At 39.6% G+C, this 18,822-nt stretch overlaps 4 protein-coding genes across 4 annotated transcripts in view; 1 reads left to right on the top strand and 3 right to left on the bottom strand.

Annotated features, from left to right (window-relative positions):
- Nucleotides 1–11: 11 nt before the first annotated feature.
- LOC117291399 (alpha-N-acetylgalactosamine-specific lectin-like) lies at nt 12–3,192 on the bottom strand. The gene is made up of 3 exons (XM_033773052.1): nt 2,939–3,192; nt 2,267–2,375; nt 12–1,763 (listed from the first exon to the last, which is right to left on the bottom strand). The coding sequence occupies exons 1-3, from the start codon at nt 3,190–3,192 to the stop codon at nt 1,578–1,580; spliced, it is 549 nt and encodes a 182-aa protein (XP_033628943.1). The 3' UTR covers nt 12–1,577.
- A 647-nt stretch (nt 3,193–3,839) lies between these two features.
- Nucleotides 3,840–5,342, bottom strand: LOC117291397 (C-type lectin domain family 17, member A-like). Its single transcript, XM_033773051.1, has 2 exons — nt 5,190–5,342; nt 3,840–4,160 (listed from the first exon to the last, which is right to left on the bottom strand). The coding sequence occupies exons 1-2, from the start codon at nt 5,340–5,342 to the stop codon at nt 3,840–3,842; spliced, it is 474 nt and encodes a 157-aa protein (XP_033628942.1).
- A 3,847-nt stretch (nt 5,343–9,189) lies between these two features.
- On the bottom strand, nt 9,190–14,379 carry LOC117291809 (ankyrin repeat and SOCS box protein 8-like). The gene is made up of 4 exons (XM_033773723.1): nt 14,295–14,379; nt 12,377–12,522; nt 11,114–11,245; nt 9,190–10,298 (listed from the first exon to the last, which is right to left on the bottom strand). The coding sequence occupies exons 2-4, from the start codon at nt 12,473–12,475 to the stop codon at nt 9,663–9,665; spliced, it is 867 nt and encodes a 288-aa protein (XP_033629614.1). The 5' UTR covers nt 12,476–12,522; nt 14,295–14,379; the 3' UTR covers nt 9,190–9,662.
- Nucleotides 14,380–15,158: 779 nt separating this feature from the next.
- LOC117291208 (TGF-beta receptor type-1-like) overlaps nt 15,159–18,822 on the top strand; it is a 41,769-nt gene continuing 38,105 nt past the window's right edge. The window contains exon 1 of the mRNA XM_033772806.1: nt 15,159–15,345. Within this exon, the coding sequence (XP_033628697.1) occupies nt 15,282–15,345 (64 nt within the window). The 5' untranslated portion in view covers nt 15,159–15,281. The remainder of the gene's footprint in view (nt 15,346–18,822) is intronic.

Below are 18,822 nucleotides of genomic sequence, written 5' to 3'. Positions count from 1 at the left end.
TGTAAGCCGGGGAATTGTGATCCTAAGCGCAGAATTCGGCGGTAAGTAGAGCCATGAAAGTGGGCCCGGGTCTCCAGCAGTATCATGAAAGATTCAAGTTTTCTTTTCTGCACCTATCAGGAAGTGACCTCCACGGAGGCAATCCTGCATTGGAGAAACTGTTTGACGTCTAGTGCGTCTGGTTGAGTACCGTTTCATTATCACACTGATGACATTTTGTCACTTTCTCCGAGGCCGGGGAAGATACTTGGCCAGTGGAAAAAAAGTAGGACAATCTTATTGAGTACAAGGGCTGACCAACATCAGGGGGCTCGATGTCCATATGAGTTCTGCTAGCACGGCAGAAACTCTACTCGATGGATGCGCTTTCATTTTTTTCGTTCTCTCAGCCCACTATCCGTAACCATTCTATCCGTCCAGTTTTTTACGTTTTTCACATTAAAAAATTGTTTACCATAAGTGGCTTTTGGCTATATTTTTTAAAACTAATCACTGACAAAAATTCGTGAGGGAAAAAGTTCTCTTTATGTGTTAAAAAAATGTAAAAAGATTCTGAGTTTTTTAAATTGTATTAAAATATATAGATCTGTATTTTGTATTTTAGTTTGTATTCAGCTTATGCGAATCCTCAATTCTGATTGGTGGATAGCAGTGTAATATAGAACATAAAGCTGTAAAATAAATTTATCGCTGTGCGTAATTGAACACCTGTGAGGGCAGAGATGGTTCTTGCGATTGATTCAGGCGCTACATATTTGGCAGCACAGGCTGTATACTCCCAAGGGCGCCGAGATGGTTTAAGGAATGAATTAAATGACCCAGTGGATGACCAGGGGGTACTCATGTTGGAAGCGTTTTGAGATGCCCTTGGGGTGTATGCTAAAGCGCCCTTGCATGCCTGCTTCTCGAACACGTTGTAGCTGCGTCCTTCGCAATTCAGCTCTTAATGGGAAGAAGGATGATTATAGCCTCCCAAATTATAAAAATTATTATTAATTTCAAGCCCTGCAGACAGGCGCTCCATAGTCGCGTCGAACCAAATAGAGTGACTCCAGGTCAACCCAAATAAAATAAAAATTCTGATAGTCCATCCTAATGTAAATTGGCTGGAGAGAATATTACAAACAAATGTGCCAAACACGCCAAACAATAAAAGACTTTTTATAGGTCATCATGGTAGCTGAACATACTTTTATTATTATCAAAACAAGTGTTTACTACCACAGTAATGGGTTATTCCATCCGATAGTTTGTACATGTATTTTGTAAACAATTGGTTCATTTGATGTAAATCCACCAAACATCATACCCCTTTTGAATTTATTTATTGAAAATAGGCCTACATTTATGACTTCAGTAGAAAGCAAACAGAATCTGGAAAAAATGCAATCCTTCTCATTTTGTTAAGTCTGAGAAACCCTTTTGAATATATTTATTGAAAATAGGCATACATTTATATGACTTCATTAGAAAGCAAACATAATCTGGGACAAAATAAAATCCTTTGCATTAAACTGTTTCTGAGAAAACTTGCGGTTAATGTTGGCTACCGTTTAATGGACGTTGAATCGCGATTATTATTTTCGAGAGGGAACTGCTTCTCTGCACTCGCCAACAAGTTTGTTGATTTGTTCGGCCAGTGCTTGGCAGGCTGTCATCGGGTCATAGACTGGCATTTTGCAGATTGAGGGGAAAGTCTGGCTGCACGGAAGGTCATTCCAAGCACCAAGGTTCTTGAAGTTGATTTCAATGCAATCTTCGTTCTGTTAAAAATGATACGAATGTCACCAGAGCAAAAGTATACACATCCCAACGGCTGATTATTTTAAAAGACACGTTGTGTAAAGTGTCAAAGACCAGTATTCTCACTTGGTGTGTCCTAACATAGGCATTCAATAACAAATCTATGAAAATTTCGGCCAATAAGTCTTTGAAGTTGCAAGAAAGTAAAGAAAGAAGGAATACACTGGTTGTACAAATTGTGCGCTTGCAGAAGTCTTTCTTTTTCCGTCTCAAATAGTTTAGTGAGAAATTACCTCTTTCTCAAAACTACGTTACTTCAGAGGGAGTCGTTTCTCACAATGTTTTATACTATCAATAGCTCTCTGTTGCTTGTAAGTTTTTATGATAACATTTTAAGCTTTAATACAGACTTTATGTAATGCCCAGACTGTTCAAGAACCTGTCTTGAGGACCTAAATGTTTCTCATGGAATCGATTGAATATTCTTGTGTTATACATCACTATGTCTATTAATTTGTCTTACCTGCGCATTATCTGGTTGGTTGACATTCCAGTTGCTGTATTCTTGCACTTTGTTATCCGTCCACTCAAATGTACCCTCTTGGTCTCTGTCTGAACCACCTATCCATGTCCTACAAATAATGCAAAATATTAATAAATAATCTGTTCATTTTTAAGGGCACTGCAGCCAATTTCACAAAATGCTAGGATTAATCATATCTCGAGTTACGATGGGCTCAATACGTTCTACCGTCTTTGTATACAGAACTTGGCTCGTCCTAAGTTTGGTGAAATCGTTGGCTGGACATCTTTGGTAGTTGTCAAAGACCAGGGGATTTCCACAGAGTTAAGACTAGTCTTATCTCGAGTTGGACGGGTTACTCTTCCTAACTTAGCACTACCATAGCCTTAAGTTTATAAGATTTCCTAGGAATAGTCCTAAGAACCGACTAGTCCCAAGAAACGACTAGTCCTAACTCTTTGTGAAATCGACCCCCTGGAGGTATTCTCAATTGGTGTATCCCAACACATGCAAAAAATAACAAATCTGTGAAAACTTAGACTCAATTGGTCATCAAAATGTTAGGAGAATAATGAAACAAACAACACCCTTGTTACCTGATTCCAAAAAAGGGCTTCATCAGACCAGAAGTAATGAGATGTGTGGGTTTTAAAGTTTTCTGAAATAATTTACCTCTGAGCATCTATGCCGGATGAACTAGCGATCAATTCAGTCACAAACTCATTTTCCTCATCGCACGTGATCGAGGCGAGATGAGCTGGTTGGTCATGGTTGTTGATGTAGCTCTGACAGTTTGTCTCGCTTTCATCGAAGGTCTTGGAGACGTCAAAGAATCTGTAGCAATCCCCACCAAACTCTGTCCATGATGCTGGGCAGCGAGTTTCCTCGAGCTCTACATGGATGTTTAAACAGTATAAGACATTCATGAAATTGTATTTTGAAAGTTAATTTGAAAAGTATTTTGAAGGTTGCAAGAAATTTTTAAAGAAAAAAAACATTTGTTGCACAAATTTGTTAGCTTTTCAGATGCCTGATAAATGCTTTAGACCTGAAGTCTTTATCAGCTTCAAATATTTTTGTGAGGAATTAGTGGTACCTCTTTCTCAATAACTACGTTACTTCAGAGGGAGTTGTTTCTCACAATGTGTTTTGTCAACAGCTCTCTGTTGTTTTTTACCACACTCTTAAGTTTACTCTCCACGCTTCTCCTCATTGAACCCAAGTCTCGACACTCCTTGGGGTGACAGGTCTTTTTCTTCAGCAGTGCCACGCATCTGGAATTGTCTACCACGTAATCTTAGAGCTTGTCTTTGCAACACAAAGTTCAAATCTCTCTCAAAACTTATCTTATGTCATAGGTTTTCAAGAACTCATTATGTTGTGTCAGTTTTTTACTTTCCTTTTGTTTTGGTTTGACTGCACCTTGACACTCAGCAGGGTGGAAATGTGCACATTGCAAGTCTTTATAATTATTTGTTGTTATTTATTAAGTAATTTTGTTATGCTAATATATATTTTGAGTAATACCAAACTTGTCCAATGGCTTAAAGATACGACTTTATTGGTGAACGTATTAAGTAAGGTTTGTGTTACCTGGTGCACCAGCAGTGCAAATGAAACTGGTAGTGATATACTCGCAAGGGAGATCATTCATCTTGCCACTTGGGTACATCCCGACACAATCTTCCCCATTGTTATCGTTGGGTTCCCCAGGAAAAAAAGAATCAAACACCATAGCATTGCCATTGACATCCAAGAAGACGCCCTCATTGATCTTGTCTGTGAAACCAAGCCAGACGGTGAACGCTTCAGGACCGAGATGTTGAGATACCACTGCTAAGATGCTTGACAGCTCTTCTTGACTCCCAGGGATGGCTAGAATGCCGCCAGAGCTCTGTTGAAAGAATGAAAGAATGGCTGGATTTGGGTTGGAACCATTCCACCTCTATATGACCCCCTATTCGAATCCCTCCAGGGGCACTGTATTGGAGGTCGGGAGGCATGCGGGTTGGCAGAGAGATATCTTTCCTCAACACCTTCCACCTCTACAGGACCCTTATTCGAATCTGGTGCCCCTATTCGAATCCCACCAGGGGCACAGGACGTATTAGGTTTGGGTTGGCAAAGTGGGACCCCTATTTGGAAATGGGGCACTGTATGTGGAGATTGGGGGTCGGGATGGCTTAGTGGTATCTTTCCTGACCTTCCATCTCTAGGACCCCTGTTCGAATCTCACCAGGGGCGCTGTAAGTGCATTGGGTTTTCTGACCCTATCTGATTGCGTGGGTTTGCCCTGAAATAATTCTCTGAAGTTGTCCTCCCACATCTACAACTGAAAATGTCTTCATTGTCTTCTCTTAATAGGGTTCTTTGCTAGTATGAGTTGGCGAGTTCTTAGTCTTGAAGTCAAGACGGTAATTGCTAAGCGCGGTGTGTAGTTACAGCGCGGTGTAGCTACGGGGACGATACACACACCCTCGATCCCAGTATGTGTGTGTGAGCCGCCCACGCGCTACCTACGACTGTTGCAGCGCCTAATGACTTGTCATCAACCAGAGTAGTAAAAGTAATGAAATGAACAAAAAGTAAATAATGCAGACGGTTTGACAAACTGTCTTGACTTTGATTAGGGACAAAACTTGTTCTATATCTGCCAGTAGTAGTTTGTTGATCACAAAACGAACTTGCATTTGTAAGAAAACACAAACATTTTATGACATTGGATTCCCAAGATACATTGCTATAATGTGTGATATAAAGGAAACTAACTCGGTCACAATGTTCAAACATTCGCAAAGTGTGCATATTCTATACTTGAAGATAATTTTAATATTGGGAGCCTCATGCAAAAGGTGATAAAGATACTGGTTTAACATCAAAGGTTTCATTAAAAAAATGTCTTTGTTAACATCATGAACATTACCTCACATCGCGCTTTGGCTTCCTCCCAGCACGTACCTTCCTCGGACACCATGTAGCATCTTCCATCGAAAAGCTCATACCCACTCGGACATTCACTCTGAGCATAAGCTCCCGCCACGAGCAGCAACACAACACCAAGCGTAACGGAGTACATGTTTTCCTTAAGTGCACTTTCACAAATTGAGTGAATTGGGAAATAAAGTGAGGCCCTTTTTATAGCAAGTAGCAAGTGATGTGTGTTACCAAAACAGGTGTAATGCCTTTTCTTAAACCAACATGAAGATCTCAGGAAATGGAACGATTACAATTATCAATATTTATTGACTTTTCGTCACTGAATTTTGACAGCATTGATTGCCTACATTTTAATTAAATTTGCTGTCAGAAACACAATTTGGTATAAATATCAACAAGTTTGTTTCTCTTCCCTTGTCAGCCATTTAATGTTTGGACCAAGGTTCGAATCCCAACATGGAACTCTAATGTTTTACACTATCAACATCTCTCCATTGCTCGTTACCAAGTAAGTTTCTATGCTAAACATTAGTTTGAGTAATTACCAATAGTGTCCAGGGCCTTTATCTATTCATGTTGCGGTTCAATTGAGTCCCGTCACTGACCTTTCAAAACAATAGGAGCGATCAAGTAACCAAATATTTGTGATAGTTTGGTTCTGTCAATCATAAACATTGTTTAACTAGCAATTTCAATATGTTCAATGATCTATCCCAATCGATGAGTTGGTCGCTTCATGTGTCAATCAGTTTAATCATGGAGGAAAAATTAGCTCCATGGTTTAATTAAAATTACGGTCAGTTGACAAAGCGCCATAAATTGTCATAAAAGTTTATTGATCGGATGACCAAACATTGTACAACAACCCATGTTATGAAGAGCACTGTTATAAATAGGTTCTGCTAACATATAAAGTACATAAAGTCCTGAATCTCATTTTTGCTTTTTTTTCCTTTGTTTTGCTGTCCTTTTTTGCTTTTTTTATTTTTATTTTTTTATATTTTTTATGCAAGTCGCCAGACACACAAGGCCTGAAGGCCACTTCAAGGTGTGGGCTACAATCGTTTTCCTGAGGCCAATTGCCACCTACTCCTAGGGCTGAAACGGGGTACCCCTTTTACAGTCCATACGGATGAAGGCTTGTGTATCGTCAGTCCGAAGCATGGCCGGTAGAGCAGAAAGCACTACCTCCCCAATTTTATGTAGCGAGTGTCACGACCGGGATTCGAACCCACACTCTGCTGATCAAACACCAGAGCTTGAATCCGGTGCTCTTAACCGCTCGGCCATGACACTGCTTATAAAGAGTACATTCTTAAGTCCCGAATCTCGTTTCTGCTTTGTGTTTCTTTGTTTTACTGTCCTCTTATAACAGTGTGCCTGTTATAAATTGGTGATTTGGCCATTCCCAGCAATATTGTTATAACAATAGTCAACTTTAGTTACAGCTTGGAATTTTGGTGGGGAAAAAAACATTCATTTTAAAGACAAAGTAAGAAACCAGAACTTTTTGTTCACCCAAGCATCAAATTACAAAATACCCGGTCAGTTTCCCTTGTGGTTTATTAGTTGGTATTTGAAAAAGATAGTTGCACACCTTAAAGAAAAGGGATAGAAACAGATTTTGTTTCTAATTTCACTTCACTTGAAAGTGTTTGGGGAAGCTATTAGTGTTGAAACATAAAACCGTGCTCGAAAAATGGAGGTCGAATTAAAGCAAGCCCAGTCCTTTCCCAAGGAAATAATCGACTGACAAAAATAATGGAAAATACAAACAGGTTTACATCTGCATATATTAATATTTTATAGAGTAGTTCAAATGTTTACTATTGATAATAAAAACAGCAGCACTACATAGTCTCCACTTCAGGCTTTATAAGGGCAATTTGCGACACCAACTTTGAGCAAAATAGTAAAAGCTGCACAGGCAATATTTAACTAATAATCACTGTTGCGTTATTATTCTTCTAGCATGTCTAAGAGAAACCTGCAAGTATATCATAAATAGTAAAATACATTTGTTTTGTATTATACAAAACATAAAGGAAAAACCGAAACAGAAAGGCATAATGTAATAATAATAATAATAACCCGTTTTTATATAGCGCTTTTCACACCTGGAGGGCGTCCCAAAGCGCTTCACATTATTACCCCTGGTCACTGGGCCTTAAATCACTTCTTAAACCATCTCAGCTCCCTGGTGGGGAGTATACAGCCTTGTGCAACATTAATATGCGCTACTCGGCTAAATCAATCACAAGAACCATCTCTGCCCTCGCAGGTACCCATTTACCCCTGGGTGGAGAGAAGCAATTATAGTTAAGTGTCTTGCTCAGGGACACAAGTTTCACGACCGGGATTCGAACCCACACTCTGCTGAACAGAAGCACCAGAGCTTGAGTTCGGTGTTCTTATCCACTCGGCCACGACACCCTACAATGTATTCAATAATTGTTTTGAAATACAGTTAAACATCTACATGTGCTTCTACAATACTTTTAAATTAATAACTTACAATAACTTTTAAACTTTTTAAAAAATTATCAATATTAACTTTATTATATTTATTCATTTTTTGGGGAGGGTTGTTAGGTGGGGCATGATGAGTTTTAATGCTTCTTACTTTAGCTCAAATCAACATCTCTTTGTTGGTATCCATTTATAGGGTGTCATGACCGAGCGGTTTAGAGCATCAGACTCAAGTTCTGGTGGTTAAGTCATCGGGGTGTGGGTTTGAATCCTGGTCATGACACTTGTGCCCTCGAGCAAAGTGCTTTCTCTTCACCCGGGGGTATAAATGGATACTGCGAGTGTAAAGATTGATAGTGTGTACGAAAAAGCCACTGGGGCGCCATGGCAGCCCGGGGCGCCATGGCAGCCCGGGGCTGTACTCCCCAGGGAGTTGAGAAAAATTACAGGAATGTTATTGACCCCAAGGACGAGGGCACTAATGTAAAGCGCATTGATACAATGCGTCGTATAAGAACTAAATTATTAAAACTAGTTATTATTATTAATTCTTCCATAATCCATCCCTTTGTGTTGTCTGGTATTCATAGATTTACAGGACAGTCAAAATCTGAAGTCGCGTCACATTTTTCATGAATAATCCATGCATTAATATTTTACTATTGACTAAGGCTCTGAGTATTGAATACCATATCGCGTCTTTCTATGAATCGGGCACAGAATGGTCATTTCTAGAAATGTTTGTTTGTTGGATTAACATAAAAAAACAGAAAAATAACTCACCTATAAGTAGTTTACAGATACAAAGGTCCGACATTTGGCCGTTTTGACGCGAAAGATTTTGATTAAAACTTAAATAGATTCTAAAAAGTTATAATGACTTTCATTTAAGCTATTGCACAAAAAAATCCGCCAATGAAAGTCGTTAATTTAAAAACTAAAAAGAAATTATCATAAAGATCCTGATGTTTTCACTTGTCCATCAGCTCTTTTCCTTGGCTGTCGCTTGCATTTTATGTTGCATGTGAAAGTTTTGTATTGTTTTTTTTTTCTCATTTTGAAACAGCAACATCTGTAAAAAATTCATTAAGAAAACAACATTTTGAGTTTAACAAAAATGTCAGTATAATATGTGCCATAAAACTAATTAAACCACAATGGGTACTAAATTCATAAGCTACTGTTTTGGTGGACAAATGTCTCCATAGGTATAGCAGGTGAATGACACTATGGTGTATTTGATACAAAGATAGAAATATAGTCATTAGGCCTGGTTCTTATTTCACACTATTTGAGAAAGTGAAGCGTATTTCCCATTGTCATAATTTGAAACCAACCCATACATGAGCAGGGCCCAATTTTATAGGGTTAGCACAGAACAGGCGCTTACGGACAGACGGAGGCAGGGAATTCTGTGCTTACAGCAAGCATATTTCATGGGTTAGCGGCAAAGTTTGGCTTCTGTGCGTGCGTACTCCCTGCTACTAGACATTCTGCGCTTACAAGGCTAGCACAGAAATTCGGCAAGTAAGCAGGGAATCGTGTTCGTAAGCGCAGAATTCGGCAGTAAGCAGAGCCATGAAATTAGGCCGAGGGCTTGAAATTTATACTGGAGCAGTGGCCAGTGACTTTAGTGTCGAGCCAGTAACTTACAAACTGACTGGTCCGCCTTTCTTGTGTTTTTCAACTCAACAACTGTATTTTTGTTTAAATCATGTTCGAATGTTGACTCTCAATCTTTTCTTCTGATGAAAAGTGTTTGTACGCCCAAGTAAAAAATGTGTTTTGATTTTGGTCTCTTCATACTATTCTCATTTTTAATCTGGTCTTGTGACAAGGATTCTGGTCCAGTAAAAGGTCTTGTGGAATTTCCCCTTAAATTTCAAGCCCTAATGAGAATTTGCGTACTGTAATTCGCTTTGTATTCTCTTTTGCGTAAAGTATAAACCAGGCTTCAGGCTCTGACACTCATTGAATAAAAACTCCCTGATTACTCATTGAGAAGAAGGTAACGTTGAAGTGGAGGAGGAAGGGGTAGCCTGTCTACCAACCGTGTCCTCTTCCCATCCATCAAAGATCGACGGATGTTATAACGGCACTGTTGACGTAGATAACGCGGTGAGCAGCATAGATCAGTCATGATCATTTTCAACTCCGCGTCACCCTCGACAGATCTCGGGAAATCTCCGTTGAGATCTCTGAGGTCAAACTGACCGATGGCGCGAGAGAGTAGATTCAGGCATTGTAGGTCTCGGTCACGGCTCAGACCCATAGCGAAGAGGTTGCTAACGCGGAGCAGCGGGGACGCCCCGCTGCAGTTTATAGTGTTGGGCTCCGCGCCGTACTCCAACAACAGCATCATGCATTCCAGGTTGCCCTTCATCGACGCCCAACTCAGAGGCGTGTCGTGGTTGGAGTCTAACGCGTCCACTGATGCGTGATGCTTCAGTAAAACCTTTGCGCAGTCGGCGTTATTCCGGAAGCTCGCCCAATGCAGCGGGGTGTCATCATTACCATCTGGTGCATTTACATCTGCACCGTACTCAAGTAGAAGAGATGTGCACTCTGAATCCTTTTCTGCCGCATAGTGTAATGCTGTACGGCTGTACCCATCCACCGCATTTACCTGTAAAAACAAAATAATAACAATATAGGTTTTTTTTTCCATTTCATTTACTGTGGCGTGTCCGGGCTGAGCGAGTAAGAGCACCCAACTCAAGCTCTGCTGTTTCTGATCAGCAGAGTGTTGGTTGAGTCCCAGTCGTGACACTTGTGTCCTTGAGCATGACACTTAACTATAATTGCTTCCCTCCACCCAGGGGTAAATGGGTACCTGTGAGGGCAGAGATAGTTCTTGTGATTTATTTAGTGTGCTACATATTTGGCAGCACATGCTGTATACTCCCCAGGGAGCTGAGAATGTTAAGGAATGACTATGGCCCAGAGGTACTAATGTTGGAAGCGTTTTAAGACGCCCTATACTAGCCAAGAACCCAATGGAGAGAAGACCATGAAGGACAATTCAGTTTTAGATGTGGGAGGAAAACCCCCAGAGAACTATTTCAGGAAAAATTCTTACAGGGACTGAGCATTTATAATGTGCCAGTATCCAGCCTCACTCCCCATGGGGGGCCAGCCAAATCAATACCTCTGGTCACAAACCCCTGGGAGAGAGTGGGATTTAAAAGCTTTCCATCTGAGAAACATTTCTGCTTGAAACTTTTCTCAGTTTGTGTACTCTAGTCACAGATTATTCTTCCTGCGTGGACATAACCGCTCCACATTTTCTTAAATATCTCAAAAACGCTACCACCTTTTGACATGAGTTTTATTGAATATCTTTATATAGGATTAAAACAAACGATTCCAAAACCAAGTATACTTTGACTTTAAAGTACAGATTTGTCCAAGGTCTCGGACTTTATGATCTTGTCTACGCACCTCGGCACCATTCTGTATGAGTAATTTAATGCATTCACTGTCCCCAGCCATGCAGGCACAGTGAAGGGGTAGCAGAGTTCCGTGGGCTTGGTTGATGTCAACACCCTCGGCGATCAATCCCTCGATGCTTTCCTGTTGTAAACAAAAACAACAACAAAGAAACAATCAAGGGAAGGAATATGTTTAGTAATCACTCTTAAAATGATTGGCAATAGAAACAAAGGGAATAAAAGTGTAGTCGACGAGTTCTTTTACGGCCGTTTAGAACCGGCAGGATTGTTGCCGTGTGATAAAGGCCCTTTATCAAACGGCAACGACCCTGCAAGGTTTTAAACGGCCGTTAAAGAACGAGTCACTACTCTTTTATTCCCATTCATAAATGCCTTTTGGTTAAAAGGCGTTAATAAGTAAGAACTCTGTCCGTGTATTGCATTGTTATGACTGAGACGCCTATTTCCGACAGTTTCCAGCTCCATTCATGCGTATACGCGTATAGTCTTGGTGCAACACGTTCTCATTTTCCTTTCACACACAGCGCGGCCAACTTACAGACAGCGCCCGCATCGCCCGTAACAAGAACTGTCTTGCCCCAAGACTAACGCGGAGTATCCGCTCACAACCGGTTATACACACTGGTCATTATCAAAGGTTTTAACACCCCCACGTGACGCACTCTCCACCAATAGGAATAGCGAAACTGTCTGAGGTATTTATGAATGTTGATTAGAAGCCTACAGCAGCTTTCGATATAAAAACGCACAAACTTTGCTTAGCATAGAAAAGTCGTGCCGAGCAGAAACATTGTGTGCTTAGCAAAGTCAGACATTTGCTAAGCACGATTTTCTTCGTAACAACTCTATGAAATTGGAATCTGAGAAGCACTACTGCAGTAACGTTTCTCAGATTGTGTATTCCTATTGGGGATTATTCTTCATGCGTGGACATAATGCTCCAGATTTTCAGCAATATCTAGAAACACGACCACTTTTTGTATTGAAATTTTTAGTTGTAGGGCAAGGCCTTCTCCAGCTATGAATCAGACAAAAGTTCTTTTGTTTTTGCCATAATGACTGTCACCTTTTGTTTAGGGGGTCCAAAAACAGTAGGCTTTAGATCCCTGCCACCACTTTTTTATTCAATATGAAATGAAAAAGTGGTTTACTCAAAGGAGTTTCTTTTAAAAACAATTGAGTGGAGAACTGGTAGCAGGATACAGAAAGTTTACCTTTTCCCCCCAAAATTGGAGCACCGAGTCCAACTTACCTGGGTGTGTATGGTCCAGCCACTAATGGCCCGTATAAGACGTTCAGACAAAGCGTATCTGTTCTGAGCCATTTCAAGCAGGTACCACAGGCTCGTCATGACATGACAGTGACAAACTCTACCAATCTCTCCACACTCAAGCCAATCTGAGCAAAAAAAAACAAACAAAAGCGGTGATGACAAATTGAGCTAAATCACATCAACGAAAGCTTAAAAAACATAAATCAAAAACGATGTGCTTACCTAAAGCCGATTTCACCAATTAATCCTATATCGAGTTAGGACAAGTATAAACCCGTTCTAACTAAGGATGGGTTCATGCATCCTTACATATTCGGATACGGAACTTAATCCTTAAGTTAGGGAAAGTTTAGTGAAATCGACGGACGGGGTGGATTTTACAAAGAGTTCAAACTATTCTTATCTCGAAGTATAATATCTCCTAGTTGCGATAACGTAATGCTCCGCCGTCGGGAGGAGGGTTACGTTATCACAACTAAATATCTCCTAGTGGCTCTAGGACTTGTCCTCTCTTTGTGAAATCGACCCCTAGACTAGTATTTCTATCTCCACCCATGGTTATCATGACATTATCATTATCAAGACTAGTTGCGATAACGTAACCCTCCTCCTAACGGCGAAAGAGGGTTACGCTATCGCAACTATATCAAGACATGCATATGCATGGATTGCCCAGCCAGAGGCCTACTTTCCTCAATGATCTGTTGATCATGATTTGAATGCGTTTTGCTAGGTAGTTAGTCTGTCCAAGTTTTATTACTACTACTAGTACTTCTACTTCGGTGCTTGGCATAGTCCTTCAGTCAGGATGGAAATGCCAAGGATAGTTGAGTGTTGTCCCAGTCATGTCACTATCAAAATCCAAAAGGGAACGACTATTCTGTGTACTTGTCACTGTCAAGTGACAGAGTGACAGAGTGTCACTGCATGTCAGGAAATCAGATGTGTTACTCAGCAGTGTTATGAGCTAACCATCACATGTCAAGAAATGTAAAGGGTCTAAGGGGCCATGATCTGAAGATAAACAAGGAACGTAGTACTACCAGAATTCGTCAGAACAACTTCACACAGAGAGTCTGTAATGTTTGGAACAAACTACCAGCTGCAGTTGTTCATTCTCATTCAACTAACATCTTAAAAAATGGCATTGATGAGTACCTCACCAAAAACATTGACATGTACAGTTTTGCAGGATGTTCACTACAGGATATATGGAAATATTAAGTTCATTCCTTCTGCTCTCACATTTGACTTCGCTACTTCCATTGCATTCAGTACTTTTGCAGTAAGTTTTGTGTGAATATGGATGGGCGTTTTATAAGGCTTCATTTAGCCTTCATTATGCAGAGCCCGAATCTACAGGTAAACAGGTAAAATTTAAAGGCATTACCACGGAGGTAGAAATATGCACTACCTTCAACAGTAACAGTACGCAGTAACACAGTGTCAGTGGGGATTCGGCTGATCTGGGCCCAATTTCATAGCGCTGCTAAGCACAAACATTTGCTAAGCATGAAATTTCTCCCTTGATAAAAACAGGAATGCCAACCAAATTTCCACGTGATTTTCAGGACAACCATACACCAGCTGAATACCAGTAAGAAGCAACATACAACATGGACATTTGGTTGGTCATCCTGATCCTGTTTTATCATGGAAGAAATTTCATGCTAAGACAAATTTTTGTGCTTAGCAGCTCTCTGATTTGAAATTGGGCCCTGTGATTGTGAAAACCCCTCCCCTGTCTGTGTACTCTTCCTTCTTCACCCATCATAACATTAACGGCTCTATAATCATGCCAATATCTGTGGGTTACGACCACGCAACTATCCTGCCTTAAATCTGTTTGTAATCAGGGCAACTTAAATCGTACAATGATTGTTGTCATAATATTTACCTCTGCTCGATCCTTCCGTGAATGTCGAATTTTCATGTCAACGTATCGCCATTAATTTTACCTGGGCTGCAATGTTTATTTCTTAGAGTTTATCAACAGAGGGCGCTATATCAAAACAACGATCAAGGTTTTTAAAAGGGGCGGAGCCCCCCCCCCCCCCATTTATCTTTAATAGGAGACTTTCCAACGCTAGGTGGCAGCAGACATACCGGGTAAATTTCCATTGTTTACGTAGTTCTGAACATGCGCATAATTCTGAGAACAATGGATTTACCCGGTAAGTCTGCTGCCCTCTATCGTCCCAGAAAGTCTCCCATTACTGCCAATACTGCTAGCATGCGATTAATACCATACACAAAACAAGTCAAGATGACATTTTTATCTTTTGTCTTCTAGTAAATAATGGTTGGGAAAAATTCCATGATAAATAAAAGTATGGTGGTGGGGAAGTTTTGTCTAAAATAAGCCTCTGTGTATTATTTTAACGAAACTTGGTTCCTGCAGATTCTTCAAAAGTTATAACCAAGGTTCCTTTTGATGATAGAGCGCCCTCTTGCAATTCGCATTAACAAAAAATGCAGCACGGGCATGCGGATGGATATTCAGTCATAAATCATGTTTAATTTTATATTAACCTTTCCTCATTTATACCCCCTAAATGAAAGTAAAAGGTGCAAAACACTTTTGAGATAGCTATAAAAAAAAAGGTTAAGAAATAAATACTTGGAAATGTTGAGGTGAAAATATTATTGCAGTGCGCGACTCACTGGCGGAAGGAAATATTGGCAGTAATTTCCCGTGCGTAAACAAGGACCCCCTTATTGCTTGTACGTAAATAAATGTTAATGCATACAATGCATTTTGACGACCATCATTCGGCCGTGTGTTTTTGTGTGTAAACTACATGTACGCAAAGATGGCCTCCTGCAGACTGACGACGTAGATGCCCTCTAAAAACTTAGCAATTGTTGTCAAATTCCTCTGACCATGTCGTGGGTCGGCGTGTTCAGACAGTGTGCTGTTTTGCTGGTTTTCCCGTGCCTTGTTCTAGGTAAGATTCGACGCAAATTACGAGCAGAATATGTGGGGTGAAAATGACCCAAACATTAAAATTGTAAAAAACAAATTGAAACAGCATTATTTTAACACCCTCCCTCGGTCACCGAGACTGAGTGGTTGAATAACGTAGTAGAATGCATGATTATGATTACACTTTATTGTATCTGTTCTAAATCTTCATGATTGATCATAATGTTATATGATTATGAGTGTTTTAATTAATACAAAACAATGAAAATGAATGAATTTCCTTTCTAGCTAAAAAAAAAACCAGTCAGTGTTTTTGTTTTCAACCATATCAACCAATGCATGCCATGGTCATGGATGGCATTGCATTGCATACATGTGTCTGCGAATGGGATGTCAGACAACTCGACCGTTGAGACAGCTCAACTGTTCGGACAACTCAACGGTTCAGAGTCGGACCACTTGACTTTGAGACAACTCAACGGATGACCAACATCACCAAGACAAGTCACAGTTGAACGATTGACCTCCGTTACTGACAGTGATAGTGACATGTTTACACGTATTTCATGTAAATCCTAACCCTAACCTGCCCCCCCCCCCTTCCCGGCCCTGTGCGTGCCCAGTGCTGGGGCCCCCATCACGTCCATCCGTTGACTTGTCTTGGTCCTAACTCGAGTTGTCCGACAGTTGAGAAAACCATCGTTGAGTTGTCCAAACCGTCAAGCTGTCTCAACCGTCAAGTTGTTCGAACGATCGAGCTGTCTCAACCGTTGAGTTGTCCCAGCGGTCGAGTGGTCCGCTCAAGACGAGTTGTCTGAACACCTTTGAATGAACACGGGAGCCCAATTTCATAGAAAATGTAGCGCTCATTTTGTGCTTACGGAGCGCGAGCGTCCTTTTGCATAATTTCTTTTTCATAAAACTGTTTACCATAAGCAAGGGTAAATGCTGTCTAACCTGCGGTAAGCACATCATGAGTGACAACAATGGCCAATGCAAAAGCTTTCTGCTTACTTAAAAATATCACAGTGAAATGCTACAGTAAGAACACAAATTTGCTTACCTGAAAACAGCTTTATGAAATTGGGCCCAGGCAAATGCAAAATATAAAATAAAAAAATTAAATTCAAATTTTATTTGATACTTTGAGTTTGAGTGCAAGGTAACTAACAGTGTTGATTTTATTTTATTAAATTTAAAATAAATATACACCGCAGTCAAAGCATGGTCACTCCGAGTAATAATACTAAGTAATAGCCCCATATAAATAGTGTCAAATATGCTGGTGGACTTCATTGATGCTGGGATTAATTTTTTTGCATCATGCTCATTTGTAAAAGTACAGCATGAAACTATTAAAATTCCTATTTTATTAGATTTGTCATGTCTTGACTTAAATCAAGTTTCATGTAAGTAAACACTTTTATCTGCAAGTCCCATGGTCTTGTGGATTCTACCCCCAAATTCTAGCCCTGGTATGATAATTAAACACTTGATACCGAATTATGCATCCATAATCCGAAGTATCACATTTCACTGTCTATGCATTCTTTACATCATAGGTTATGTGCACTTAAACATAAACTGACAAACCTGTAAAAGTTTGAGATCGATCAGCCATCTGGGTCACAAGAGAATAGTAAAAAATTTGACTCCCATAAATGCCTGACCGTGTTAGTCGACGAGGTAAAAGGAAAACCACGCAATGTGGAGTGATACTTGTGTGGATCATTATATTCTACTTTTAAAATATCTCTCTAATCATTTATATGCATTTTATAACAAACAGCTACAATTGCTTTTCAAAGACCTACTCGACCAATCCAACGCACAACACTGTATTCAGTGGAAACTTTCACAAGTGAATTTTTCATGGTAACTTTGCTTGTACATGTTGTATATCGGAATTATGTTGACAAAAAACAATCTACATCGTACATGTATGACCACCTCTGAGTGATTAACATGGTGTCTGAAAAGCTCATTGAAATTTGCTGTGTGCTCTTTGTCTTGCAGTTGTTTTGCAATTAAAGTTGGAAGTTAATATCTAAGATTTTTGTTTTGATTATTTGTTTTTGAGCCACATTTATGTTCAGACAATCACTACACAGAATCTATTTATTGTATGTGTTATTTACACAGTTCAAAGTCAACCTGTTTGTTTAGCATTACATCATCCATTATAGTAAATAAATTACCATAATATCTCTATTATTATCTTGTTGGAAATCATGAACTATCTGTCATCGCGGCTTTGCTGGTGGTCCTCTTAGTTTCAATTCTTGCTAGTAAGAGTCATCTTTGATTTTTGGGTCGATGTAAATGTTATGCAATAATAAAACTTGTGAAAATTTCATTTCAAAAGGTGGTAGCATTTTTGTAGATCTTGCAAAAAAATTCTTGAGCGGCTATGCCAGCGCGAGAAATATAATCCATTATTGGAACGCGCAATCTGAGAAATGTTTCAATCATGAAATAATTTTAAATTCCCAGATTGACATTGGTTGAACCCCTTTGTCTAAAAAAAAAACGTTCTTAATAGTTGGGAATTGCTTCTCAATTGTTGTATTATGCCCCTATAGAAGTCTGTAAACATACAAAGTGCATATTTGTAGCACCTCTTGAACTCTTTGGTTGTTAAAAACAAGTTTCAACTTAAAGCCATTGGACACTTTCGGTAAACAGTATTGCCCATGTCCCACACTTCGTGTATCACAACTTATGTATAAAATAACAATTCTGTGAAAATTTAGGCTCAATCAGTCATCGGAGTCGGGAGAAAAAAAAACAGGAAGTCCACCCTTGTTTCTGCTTGTTCGCCGTGTATGACATGTGTTTAAAATAAATCCGTAATTCTCGATATCGAGAATTGATATTGTTTTAACGTTTTCTCAAAAAGTAAAGCATTTCATGGAATAATATTTCAAGGGAAGTCTTTCACCATTACCTTCTGTAAACCCTGTAAGTTATTTGTAAATCTGTGAACTTTTTTTTTTCTGTTCCGAAAGTGTATAATGGCTTTAGAGGTACTGGACACCATTGGTAATTGTCTTCTTGAGCTCTATTGGTCATCAAAGTTGCGAGATAATAAACAAAGAAAAAACACCCTTGTCACACAAGTTGTGTGCTTTCAGATGCTTGATTTCTAGTCACCTGAGGTCTCGAAATCAATTCCATTTTTTTTTTAGTGAGAAATAACTTCTTTCTCAAAAATAAAAACCTTTAAAAGGGCACCACTAGGCCTACATAGTGGGGAAATTCCCAAATTAAGTGTTATTGAATTTTGAAGGGAAAAAAAAAAATATAGACGAGGAGTTTATAAACACATTCATTCTTTTCTTTAAAAGTAATTGTTATAGATCTTCATTGTTATGCCAATTTATTGGAACAATTTGCAAGGGAGATACGTAATATGTACAATAAAAGTCACTGCTGAAAGTTCCAGGAAAAAACTGTCATAACTCATCACCACTAGGCCTACATAGTGGGGAAATTCCCA

The sequence above is a fragment of the Asterias rubens genome, chromosome 6 (genome assembly GCF_902459465.1).
Source record: "Asterias rubens chromosome 6, eAstRub1.3, whole genome shotgun sequence".
In the NCBI taxonomy this organism is placed as follows: domain Eukaryota; kingdom Metazoa; phylum Echinodermata; class Asteroidea; order Forcipulatida; family Asteriidae; genus Asterias; species Asterias rubens.
The sequence above is the reverse complement of the archived record's forward strand: the minus strand, read 5'-3'. Positions and strand labels throughout refer to the sequence as shown.